This window comes from Salvelinus namaycush, chromosome 33 (genome assembly GCF_016432855.1).
Source record: "Salvelinus namaycush isolate Seneca chromosome 33, SaNama_1.0, whole genome shotgun sequence".
Lineage (NCBI taxonomy): Eukaryota > Metazoa > Chordata > Actinopteri > Salmoniformes > Salmonidae > Salvelinus > Salvelinus namaycush.
Window position 1 is genome coordinate 22,043,877 of NC_052339.1, and position 12,984 is coordinate 22,056,860.

At 44.2% G+C, this 12,984-nt stretch overlaps 1 protein-coding gene across 1 annotated transcript in view; it reads left to right on the forward strand.

Moving 5' to 3' along the window:
• The window catches only part of ccdc191 (coiled-coil domain containing 191), a 29,849-nt gene that overhangs the window by 15,058 nt on the left and 1,807 nt on the right, over positions 1-12,984 (forward strand). Inside the window, exons 12-15 of the mRNA XM_038972689.1 lie at positions 8,323-8,597; positions 9,745-9,827; positions 10,039-10,140; positions 10,782-10,925. Of these exons, the coding sequence (XP_038828617.1) occupies positions 8,323-8,597; positions 9,745-9,827; positions 10,039-10,140; positions 10,782-10,925 (604 nt within the window). The remainder of the gene's footprint in view (positions 1-8,322; positions 8,598-9,744; positions 9,828-10,038; positions 10,141-10,781; positions 10,926-12,984) is intronic.

Sequence of the window (12,984 nt, forward strand, 5' to 3'; positions counted from 1 at the left end):
TGGTTTTGGGTTCATAAAGTAGGAGTGTTTTTTAAAACTCAGATAGTCCCCTTAATTGAGGTGGGGGAGTCATCAGTGGAGGATATATAGAGGAGTTTAATTAAAACAACACACTACTTCCGCTTGAGAATATCAATCAAATATATATAGTATTTATAAAGCCCTTTTTACATCAGCTGATGTCACAAAGTGCTATGCAGAAATCCAGCCTAAAACCCCAAACAGCAAGCAATGCAGATGTAGAAGCATGGTGGCAAAACTCCCTAGAAAGACAGGAACGTAGGAAGAAACCTAGAGAGGAACCAGGTTCTGAGGGGTGGCCAGTCCTCTTCTGGCTGTGCCGGGTGGAGATTATAACAGTACATTGCCAAGATGTTCATAGATGACCAGCAGGATCAAGTAATAATAATCACAGTGGTTGTAGAGGGTGCAACTGGTTAGCACCTCAGGAGTAAATGTCAGTTGGCGTTTCGTAGCCAATCATTCAGAGTTAGAGACAGCAGGTGCGGTAGAGAGAGTCGAAAACAGCAGGTCCAGGAAAAGGTAGGATGTCCGGTGAACAGGTCAGGGTTCCATAGCCGCAGGCAGAACAGTTGAAACTGGAGCAGCAGCACGACCAGGTGGACTGGGGACAGCAAGGAGTCGTCAGGCCAGGTAGTCCTGAGGCATGGTCCTAGGGCTCAGGTCCTCAGAGAAAAAGAGAGAGAAAGATAGAATTAGAGGGAGCATACTTAAATTCACACAGGACACCGGATAAGACAGGAGAAATGCACCAGATATAACAGACTGACCCTAGCCCCCCGACACAAACTATTGCAGCATAAATACTGGAGGCTGAGAGAGGAGGGGTCGGGAGACACTGTAGCCCCGTCCGGCGATACCTCCGGACAGGGCCAACCAGGATATAACCCCACCCACTTTGCCAAAGCACAGCCCCCACACCACTAGAGGGATATCTTCAACCACCAACTTACCATCCTGAGACGAGGCCGAGTATAGACCATGAAGATCTCCCTCACGGCACGAACCCGAGGGGGGCGTCAACCCAACAGGAAGATCACGTCAGTGACTCAACCCACTCAAGGGACGCACCTCTCCTTGGGACGGCATGGAAGAGCACCAGTAAGCCAGTGACTCAGCCCCCGTAATAGGGTTAGAGGCAGAGAATCCCAGTGGAGAGAGGGGAACCAGCCAGGCAGAGACAGCATGGCGGTCCCTCGCTCCAGTGCCTTTCCATTCACCCCTGGGCCAGACTACACTCAATCATAGGACCTACTGAAGAGATGAGTCTTCAGTAAAGACTTAAAGGTCAAGACCGAGTCTGCGTCTCTCACATGGATAGGCAGACCATTCCATAAAAATGGAGCTCTATAGGAGAAAGCTCTGCCTCCAGCTGTTTACTTAGAAATTCTAGGGACAATAAGGAGGCCTGCGTCTTGTGACCATAGCGTATGTGTAGGTATGTACAGCAGGACCAAATCGGAAAGATAGGTAGGAGCAAGCCATGTAATGCTTTGTAGGTTAGCAATAAAGCCTTGAAATCAGCCCTTGCCTTAACAGGAAGCCAGTGTAGAGAGGCTAGCACTGGAGTAATATGATTACATTTATTGGTTCTAGTCAAGATTCTAGCAGCCATGTTTAGCACTAACTAAAGTTTATTTTGTGCTTTATCTGGATAGCCGGAAAGTAGAGCATTGCTGTAGTCTAATCTAGAAGTGACAAAAGCATGGATACAATTTTCTGCATAATTTTCGGACAGAAAGTTTCAGATTTTTGCAATGTTACATAGATGGAAAAAGTATGTCCTTGAAACAGTCTTGATATGTTCATCCAAAGAGAGATCAGGGTCCAGAGTAACTAGCATCTCTGTTTTGTCCGAGTTTAAAAGTTTAAAAAAATGACGCCATCCACTTCCTTATGTTTGAAACACAGGCTTCCAGGGAGGGCAATTTTAGGGCTTCACCATGTTTCATTGAAATGTACAGCTGTGTATCGTCCGCATAGCAGTGAAAGTTAACATTATGTTTCCGAATGACATCACCAAGATGTAAAATATATAGTGAAAACAATAGTTGTCCTAAAACGGAACCTTGAGGAACACCGAAATGTACAGTTGATTTGTCAGAGGACACACCATCCACAGAGACAATCTGATATCTTTCCGACAGATAAGATCTAAACCAGGCCAGAACTTGTCCGTGTAGACCAATTTGGGTTTCCAATCTCTCCAAAAGAATGTGGTGATCGACGGTATCAAAAGCAGCACTAAGGTCTAGAAGCACGAGGACAGATGCAGAGCCTTGGTCTGACGCCATTAAAAGGTAATTTACCACCTTCACGAGTGCAGTCTCAGTGCTATAATGGGGTCTAAAACCAGACTGAAGCATTTCGTATACATTGTTTGTCTTCAGGAAGTCAGTGAGTTGCCGCGCAACAGCTTTTTCAAAGTGTTTTGAGAGGAATGGGAGATTCGATATAGGCCAATAGTTTTTTATATTTTCTGGGTCAAGGTTTGGCTTTTTCAAGAGAGGCTTTATTACTGCCACTTTTAGTGAGTTTGGTACACATCCGGTGGATAGGGAGCCATTTATTTTTTCAACATAGGAGGGCCAAGCACAGAAAGCAGCTCTTTCAGTAGTTTGGTTGGAATAGGGTCCAGTATGCAGTTTGAAGGTTTAGAGGCCATGACTATTTCATCAATGTGTCAAGAGATATAGTATTAAAAAAACTCGAGTGTCTCCCTTGATCCTAGGTCCTGGCAGTGTTGTGCAGAATCAGGACAACTGAGCTTTGGAGAAATACGCAGATTTAAAGAGGAGTCCGTAATTTGCTTTCTAATGATCCATGATCTTTTCGTCAAAAAAGTTCTTGAATGTATCACTGCTGAAGTGAAAGCCATCCTCTCTTGGGGAATGCTGCTTTTTAGTTAGCTTTGCGACAGTATCAAATACATTTGGGATTGTTCTTATTCTCCTCAATCGAGTGAGGGCTCTTCGATACTGCACGGTACTGTCTTTCCAAGCTAGTCGGAAGACTTCCAGTTTGGTGTAGCGCCATTTCCGTTCCAATTTTCTGGAAGCTTGCTTCAGGGCTCGGGTATTTTCTGTATATGACAAATGTTTTTAGGGGTGCGGCTGCATTTTGGGTATTACGCAAGGTTAAATTTAGTTCCTCAGTTAGGTGGTTAACTGATTTTTGTACTCTGAAGTCCTTGGGTAGGTGGAGGGAGTCTGGAAGGACATCTAGGAATCTTTGGGTTGTTCAAGAACTTATAGCATGGCTTTTGATGATCCTTGGTTGGGGTCTGAGCAGATTATTTGTTGCGATTGCAAACGTAATAATGGTGGTCCGATAGTCCAGGATTATGAGGAAAAACATTAAGATCCACAATATTTATTCCACGGGACAAAACTAGGTCCAGAGTATGATTGTGGCAGTGAGTAGGTCCGGAGACAGGTTGGACAACCCACTGAGTCGATGATGGCTCCGAAAGCCTTTTGGAGTGGGTCTGTGGACTTTTCCATGTGAATATTAAAGTCACCAAAAATTTGAATATTATCTGCCATGACTACAAGTTCCGATTGGAATTCAGGGAACTCCGTGAGGAACGCTGTATACGGTCAAGGAGGCATGTAAACAGTAGCTATAAAAAGTGATTGAGTAGGCTGCATAAGAGTTCATGACTAGAAGCTCAAAAGATGAAAACGCAGTTTTTTGGGGGGGGGTTTGTAAGTTAAAATTTGCTATCGTAAATGTTAGCAACACCTCCACCTTTGCTGGATGCGCAGGGATATGGTCACTAGTGTAACCAGGAGGAGAGGACTCATTTAACACAGTAAATTCATCAGGCTTAAGCCATGTTTCAGTCAGGCCAATTACATCAAGATTATGATCAGTGATTAGTTCATTGACTATAACTGCCTTTGACGTGAGGGATCTAACATTAAGTAGCCCTATTTTGAGATGTGAGATATCACAATCTCTTTCAGTAATGACAGGAATGGAGGTCTTTATTCCAGTGAGATTGCTAAGGTGAACATCGCCATGTTTTGCTCAACCTAGATCGAGGCACAGACACGGTCTCCATGGGGATAGCTGAGCTGACTACACTGACTGTGCTAGTGGCAGACTCCACTAAGCTGGCAGGCTGGCTATCTCATTGTGGAGCTAGAGGAGTTAGAGCCCTGTCTATGTTCATAGATGAGAGCACCCCTCCAGCTAGGATGGAGTCCGTCACTCCTCAGCAGGCCAGGCTTGGTCCTGTTTGCGGATGAGTCCCAGAAAGAGGGCCAAGAGAAAGAGGGTTTCATTCTAACATCGTTGGTGCCGATGTGGATAACAATATTCCTATATATTCTACACTCGCCAGTTTTAGCTTTAGCCAGCACCATCTTCAGATTAGCCTTAAAAACCTCTCTAGGGTACGTGAGACGGTAGCGTCCCACCTCTTCAACAGCCAGTGAAACTGCAGGGCGCCAAATTCAAAACAACAGAAATCCCACAATTAAAATTCCTCAAACATACATGTATTTTACACCATTTTAAAGATACACTTGTTGTAAATCCAGCCACAGTGTCCGATTTCAAAAAGGCTTTACGACGAAAGCAAACCAAACGGTTATGTTAGGTGAGTGCCTATTCACAGAATAACACAGCCATTTTTCCAGCCAAAGAGAGGATTCACAAAAAGCAGAAATATAGATAAAATGAATCACTAACCTTTGATGATCTTCATCAGATGACACTCATAGGACTTCATGTTACACAATACATGTATGTTTTGTTCGGTAAAGTTCATATTTATATACAAAAATCTGAGTTTACATTGGCGCCTTACGTTCAGAAGTCACAAAACATCCTTTGATTTTGCAGAGAGCCACATCAATTTACAGGAATACTCATAATTAACATTGCTAAAAGATGCAACTGTTATGCATGGAATTTTAGATGCACTTCTCCTTAATGCAACCGCTGTGTCAGATTTCAAAAAAGCTTTACAAAAAAAGCAAACCATGCAATAATCTGAGTCGGCGCTCAGAGCCCAATCAAGACACAAATATAGCCACCATATTATGCAGTCAACAGAAGTCAGAAGTAACATTATAAACATTCACTTACCTTTGATCTTCATCAGAATGCACCCCCAGGAATCCCAGTTCCACAATAAATGTTTGTTTTGTTCGATAATGTCCATCATTTATGTCCAAATTCCTCCTTGTTGTTCTAGCGTTCAGTACACTTTCCAAACTCACGACGCGCGGGCAAGTCCAGCGGAAAGTACGGACGAAAAGTTAAAAAAGTTATATTACAGTCCGTAAAAACATGACAAACGAAGTATTGAATCAATCTTTAGGATGTTTTTAACATAATTCTTCAATAATGTTCCAACCGGAGTATTCCTGTGTCTTCAGAATTGCGATGGAACAGACCTCGCTCTCACATGAACGTGCATGGTCACCTCATGGCAGACCTGACTCAATCCTCTCTCCTTCGGCCCCACTAAACAGTAGAGGCATCAGACAAGGTTCTAACGACTGTTAACATCTAGTGGAAGCCTTAGGAAGTGCAACATTATCAATATCCCACTGTATCTTCAATAGAAGCTGAGTTGAAAATCGACCAACCTCAGATTTCCCACTTCCGGGTTGGATTTTTTTCTCAGGTTTTTGCCTGCCTGATGAGTTCTGTTATACTCACGGACATCATTCAAACAGTTTTAGAAACCTCAGAGTGTTTTCTATCCAAATCTACTAATACTATGCATATTCTAGCTTTTATGGCTTTGTAGCAGGCCGTTTACCATGGGCATGCTTTTGATCCGGACGTGAAAATACTGCCCCCTACCCCAAAGAAGTTAATGTCGGTAGACCTGCCCCCTGGTAAACAGTGTTTGATCGCTGGATAACAATTTTTAAGTCTAATACTGCGGGTAATGGTGTCATCAATGACTAGGGTTTTCAATTTGTCAGCGCTAATGGTGGGAGGCTTCGGCGTCTCATACCCCGTAACGGGTGGAGGAGAGACCAGAGAAGGCTCGGCCTCTGACTCGTTGCTTAATGGGGAGAACCGGTTGGAAGTTTGTCGGCTGAATGAGCGACACCAGTTGAACATTACTACAGCATTTCCTTCCAGAAGCCATGAGAAAATTGTCCGGCTGCGGGGACTGTGTGAGGGGATTTATACTACTATCTGTACTTACTGGTGGCACAGACGCTGTTTCATCCTTTCCTACACTGAAATGACCCCTTGCCTAACGATTGCGTCTGAAGCTGGGCTTGCAGCACGGCTATCCTCAAAATAAGGCGGTCGTTCTCCTGTATATTATGAGTACAGTGACTGCAATTAGAAGGCAATGTTAATGTTACTACTTAGCTTCGGCTCGTAGAACCATGTAGAACCATGTCCAGATAAAGCGTCCAGGGTGAAAAAGTTGAATGAAGAAAGTCAAGCAAGGGGAATTAAAAAAATATATAAAACGGTAATTATAAAGTAAAAACCCTAAAGTTGGCAGGTAGCAAAGTAACGTTAGCAACAAACCGCACAGCAGCACGTAAACAAGTCCACATTTCCCGGTTGTGACCGGGAAATGACGTATCACACCTCCCTCAGAATAAAACCCAGGCTAATTTAAAATGTACTATGATAATAAAAGGGTTCTTCTCCCTGCATATTATTCCAGGTGTGACAATGTGTCTGCTGAAGGATTCACTCATTAGAAGTTGATCCGTTTATCACTACTGAGATATCCTCTTCTTGTACTCTCCCTTCAAACAAAAACAAGTCAGTCTGGGAAGTTGGGAATTGAGTAGATCTATATTAGAGAGTGAATATCTAATGATGTGTGTTTCTGCTGGGCCTCCCGAGTGGCACAGTGGTCTAAGGCACTGCATCGCAGTGCTAGCCAGTCCCTCCAGGATTTCGTTTCATTTTTGTGTGATTTCTGTGGCCACAAATGCTTGACTTTTGCGGCAGCTTTTCTGAAATTCTGTGACACATTTTGCAATGTTTTTTTCACGTTTATTTCATATAAAGCAATAAGTCATATGTGCTCAGTTTTAGGATGATTTTAAGCAGAATACATAATACAAAAACAATTAAACATCTAAAGTGCTCAATTTTGTTTATTTTCCTGAACAAACAGCTCTGTCATAATCCACTCACATTCACTCACACACACCTCTCCTCTCCATCAAGCTTGGGGCTTGCTATCAACAGAGATGCACCTCCCATTCCTACTCTCTATCTCGCTTAAAAATAACAAATAGATTCAAAGCTGATCAATCACTTTCAATTTGAGGATCGATATTTCTTTCTAATGAGTTGTCTTCGATTCTTGATGTGATTTTTTCTGAAAGGTCGTAAGGGAGATAAAGAACAGAACACGTAAAAATAGAGTTGTGGTTGATTATTATTCCATTTCTAAAAAATCCATAAAGATTGCACTTTCGTGATCCGTATTAAGTTTTACAGAGTTTAAAACGGCAATGCTGACAAATTGCACTCAGTGCTTTGAGCATCGCTCTCCATAGACAGACTGGGGAGAGCAGAGTGCCGACCACCCTACTAAAGCCAAGGTTAGCAGAGTAAAACGCCACTCACCTTGATTCTTTCAGCGCTTGCCACAGTCTTCCCTGCTACCACTTCAGTCATGGTGATCTGCCGCTGCTGTGGGAACTGTTCTGACATTCTCATATGCTTTGCTGATTTGATTGTCGACTTCCTCTTGTTTCCAAAAACATTTGGAAATTGTTTCGCACGGTCGTTAGCTGTTTTTTGATGGCAAATGAGATTGATTTCTGTTCATTGTACTGCCTTTCAGCCATCAACAATCAGCCATCATCTTCGCACGTGAATACGCTGACAGGCCAGGGGAAAAAACTTTGTTGACGTGTGGTTGGATTGGGCCATTTTCCACGGTAACAGTGCAGTATTTGGTCAAAATTACGAACCCGCTTTTGTTTGGACCTTTTTATGCCCTAAAAGTGTGGGAATTGGTCAAAATTGCGAGCTCTTGCATAATATGCGCTGATTGGTTGATTTTTGCATTGAATTATGCGATCGCAGAATCGCAGAGTCCTGGAGGGACTGGCTAGCTGTGCCACTAGAGATTCTGGGTTCGAGTCCAGGCTCTTTCGCAGCCGGCCGCAACCGGGAGACCCATGGGTATTGGCCCATTGTCATCCGGGTTAGGGGAGGGATGTGCTTGTCCCATCGCGCATTAGCAACTCCTGTGGCGGGCCGGGCGCAGTGCACGCTGACACGGTTGCCAGGTGTACAGTGTTTCCTCCGGCACATTGGTGCGGCTGGCTTCCGGGTTAAGTGACACAATGTCATGAAGCAGTGGGGCTTGGTTGGGTTGTGTTTTGGGAGACTCGACCTTCGCCTCTCCCGAGTTCGTACGGGAGTTGCAGCGATGAGACAAGACTGTAACTACTACCAATTGGATACCATGAAATTGGGGGGGGGGGAAAGGGGTAAAAATGGATGTGATGTTCTGTGTTCCAGGGCTGGGAGTGTCTCTCAGGGGAACGATGGCCGCTCCTCGGCCTCCAGGAAACTAGCCGTCCGTCTGCCATGTTGTCATCCCACTGTCATGGGTCAGTCAACACATTCACCTCCACGAGCTAAACCACACACACATAGACATCCATTCCAGATGGTTGATCTCACAATGGTATTGTTATGAAGTATAATAGAAAAGAGTAGAAAATGAATTTCATTGCTGTGAGTCGATTGTAGGGGAGAGTGGGGTAAGTTGAGCCACCCTTGTTTCTCGAAAATCATACCACAATTAAAACATTCACCAACTATATCATATAGTCTGGAAGAAACCACATGGAAAAAGTGCTAAGCAAGTTAAGTACAAAAAACAGATTTTCACCAAGTCAAATGAATGTATTGTGTTAGAGGTTTCATGATGCTTGTATCTAAACCAAAGTAGATCATTTTAAGATTGTTCTATACATCAGTTGGGGTCTCTATGAGCTTCAATATTGGGTCCTAAACCTAGAATGAAAATGCATCATTGTAGCTGTGTGGGCTAATATAGTAAAACTGTTTGCCTTGGGGTAACTTGAGCCAATGGCAAGATGAGAAAATTGAAGGCATTATCGCTGGAATATGAGGTAACATCAGGGCCTGGCCTATGTTAAAAGTGTTTTTTTTTTTAAGTTCAAAGTGTTTGTTAGGTGTTAAAAGCCTGTGTTAAAAAATGCTTTAAATTATTAAAAGACAAAAAAGTGATTCACTGTTGAATTGTGTTTGGGAAATAAAGATAGACATGGTTTTAAAAAGGTACTGGTAATATTTCATCCAGTACGGGGTAAGTTGACATGAATTCAGATTATTTCCAGGGATACACAACGTCCTGAAATATGTAGATACTATATTTCCCTTGACAGAGTGATGCTGAATGTAAAAAATGGCTCAACTTACCCCACTCTCCCCTACAGAGCCGTAGTTGTACAGAGCCATAGCTACGGTAGCTTACATGGAGGAATACAGTTTCACTCAATTAAACTATGTTTGGCTAAAATTTCCTCTACGTGGGAGGAATAGGAAGGGGGGATTTGAGAAAGGTGGAGAGGGCCTGCGGATACACACAGATACATACTGACAAACACACACACAATACTTTAGAACATTCTATTTTGACACAGAACAACACCAAAATGTAAGTACCTAGCCTTTACCCGTTTTTTTTCTGTTTATCTCCCTTCCTCATTCTCACTCCCCCTCCAATAGCCATGGAGGAACGTGCTCGTCAGCGAGCGGAGCGCAGGAGGGAGGTGGAGGAGCTGAAGACAAAGAAGGAAGAGGAGAGAATAGTGAGGAATGGAGTGTTTAGGCCAGTGGGGGATGTGGAATAGTTTGGTGTTCAAAAAGATGTATAGGTCTTCAGACGGGGGAATTAGAGAGGCTATTCAACTTTGTATGGCGTTATTGGGTACAATTAAAATGTGTTTGCAGAATGAAGCGAGTTTGGGGAAGTGTGATAGTGTGCAGACATTAAATCAAGAAACTTTTTTATTTTCTCAGGCCCAGCTGAAAGCAGCAGAGGAGGAGAGGCAGAGGGAGGAGGAGGAACAGAAACGTAGAGCAGCTGAAAGGAGAAGGGAGGAGAAGAGACAAGAGAGAGAGGTGATGCAATGTTTACAGGAAAACTGTCCTGGGGACAACTTTCATTTCATATTTGAAAGAAAATCTGTCAGTTCACTAAGAGTGTATATTTAGGACTTCAGGGGCCATATGTATTAAGCATTTTAGAGTAGGAGTGCTGACATGGGATCAGTTAATATGATTACATGGACAGGGGGAAGCTGATCCTAGATCACCCCTCCTACTCTGACACTTGATACCCACGGACCCAGATTTCCATCACAGGGACCATACAGAAAAATAGATGTCATCAACACCTATACAAAACAGAATTATATATGTAATATACATACCGTATACACATTGTCCATTCTTTCCTGTCCAGGTTTATTGCAGTTGGAATTTCACAAAATAGACTCTCTTACATCTGTACAAGTGATGTTTTGATGGCAGCTGTTCAAAGCAATGATGCAATGGTTGTTCAATGCCGTGGGTGATAATGTTCTCCTTACATCGCACTGTCAAGGCATGGTGGTCAGATCTCATTTAGACGGGAGAAGCTTTTGAAATGTGGCTCCTAGCTCTGATCTTAGAACAGCTGAAGTCCAAACATAAAACAATAGCTATAGATTAAAACAATAAATACAAGTTGTGTGTGTCTATAACTATGTGTATGTATTCAGAGGGAGCAGGGGAACCAGAGGAGGTTTGAGCGAGAGCAGCAGCTCCAGACCCAGGCCCAGCAACACTACCATAAAACTCTGTTACTACGGCGAGGCCTGGCGCCATGGAAACGCAGAGTCGCCATGAGCCAAGCCAACACTCAGGTAATCACCAGCGCCATCAGCCTTGGCCAATCAGAGTCTGCACAGAGAGACTGTCAACACTCACACTCTCTCCTGTAGAGTCACACAGCCAATCATACACAGCAGAACTAATTTATTCACAGCTACACTCAAATACACAGACAGAAGGAAAATACTCTTTCCCTCAAACAACTACATGTTTTAAGGTGTCATCTTACTCAGTTACCAACCAACACCCTCATAATTCCCAATGGAAATATGACACACACACACACACACACACTGTATCTAAAGCGTAAACCGAGCACACAAACACCTAGACACACACCCTAATCCCAGACATCACGGTCAGAGCTGTAATGATGTTTACAGGATGCTGTTGGTATGAGCACCTGCTTGACCACCTGTCTGTTAGAACCCGCGGGACAAATTGTACTGGCAGAGAGATGGAACGATGCTAGAGAAAGAGAGGCTAGAGGAGGAGAGAGGAAGTGAGAGGCTAGAGGAGGAGAGAGGAAGTGAGAGGCTAGAGAAGGAGAGAGGAAGTGAGAGGCTAGAGAAGGAGAGAGGAAGTGAGAGGCTAGAGGAGGAGAGAGGAAGTGAGAGGCTAGAGGAGGAGAGAGGAAGTGAGATGCTAGAGGAGAGGCAGAGAGGAAGTGAGAGGCTAGAGGAGGAGAGAGGAAGTGAGATGCTAAAGGAGAGGCAGAGAGGAAGTGAGAGGCTAGAGGAAGTGAGAGGCTAGAGGAGAGGAGGAGAGGAAGTGAGAGGCTAGAGGAGAGGCAGAGAGGAAGTGAGAGGCAGAGAGGAAGTGAGAGGCTAGAGGAGGTGAGAGGCAAGAGGAGGTGAGTCTGAAGGGGGAGAGAGAGGCTTGAGGAGGAGAGTGGAAATGAGAGGCTAGAGGAAGTGAGGCTGGAGTAGAAGAAGTGAGGGGCTAGAGGAAGTGAGAGGCTAGAGCAAGTGAGGCTGAAGGGGGGAGAGGAAGTGAGAGGCTATAGGAAGTGAGAGGCAAGAGGAGGAGAGAGGAAGTGAGAGGCTAGAGGAAGTGAGAGGCTAGAGGAGGAGAGAGGCTAGAGGAGGAGAGGAAGTGAGAGGCTAGAGAGAGAGCGAGGCTAAATGAGGAGAGAGACTAGAGGCTGGAGAGAGGAAGTGAAAGGCTAGAGGAGGAGAGAGGCGCTAGAGGAGGAGAGAGGCGCTAGAGGAAGTGAGAGGATGTGATAGGCTAGAGGAAGTGAAAGGCTAAAGTAGAGGGCTACAGGAAGAGAGAGAGTGTGATGAGAGGGGTTGCAGGAGAGGACCCGATTGGACAGATTATTGATGGACAGGGAAGTGAAGTAGAAGTGAAAATAGATGGTGTGACATCTCAGCAGCATGTTCCAATCTACTGTATGCAACCTTGAGCAACTGAACAGCTTCAATATCTCATGTTCTATTCTGCTACTGGTTTACCTTGAATCCCAACAGCATACCTTGACTCCCAACAGCATTCCTTGACCTCCCAACAGCATTCCTTGACCTCCCAACAGCATTCCTTGACCTCCCAACAGCATTCCTTGACCTCCCAACAGCATTCCTTGACCTCCCAACAGCATTCCTTGACCTCCCAACAGCATTCCTTGACTCCCAACAGCATTCCTTGACAACTATCTTTATTTACTAGTGGTCAACGTCCTAACTTCTTTAAAGACCATGAGGTTGAAAAGAATGCAGTGTAGCATCTAGGGTCAAATTTATATTATATACTGGGTGGTTCGAGCCCTGAATGCTGATTAGCTGACAGCCGTGGTATATCAGACCGTATACCAGGGGTATGACAAAACATTTAGTTTTACTGCTCTAATTATGCTGGTAGCCAGTTTATATTAGCAATAAGGCACCTCGGGGGTTTGTGTTATATGGCCAATATACCACGGCTAAGGGCTGTATCCTAGAACACCGTAGCCTTGACATATTGGCCATATACCACACCCCCTCTGGCCTTATTGCTTAAATATATTTTCACCACTTGTAAGCCTCAATGGCGAGGAGACGCCTTATCCCTTTATACCATGCCATTGTGTGTTACCTGACACATGTGAATAGG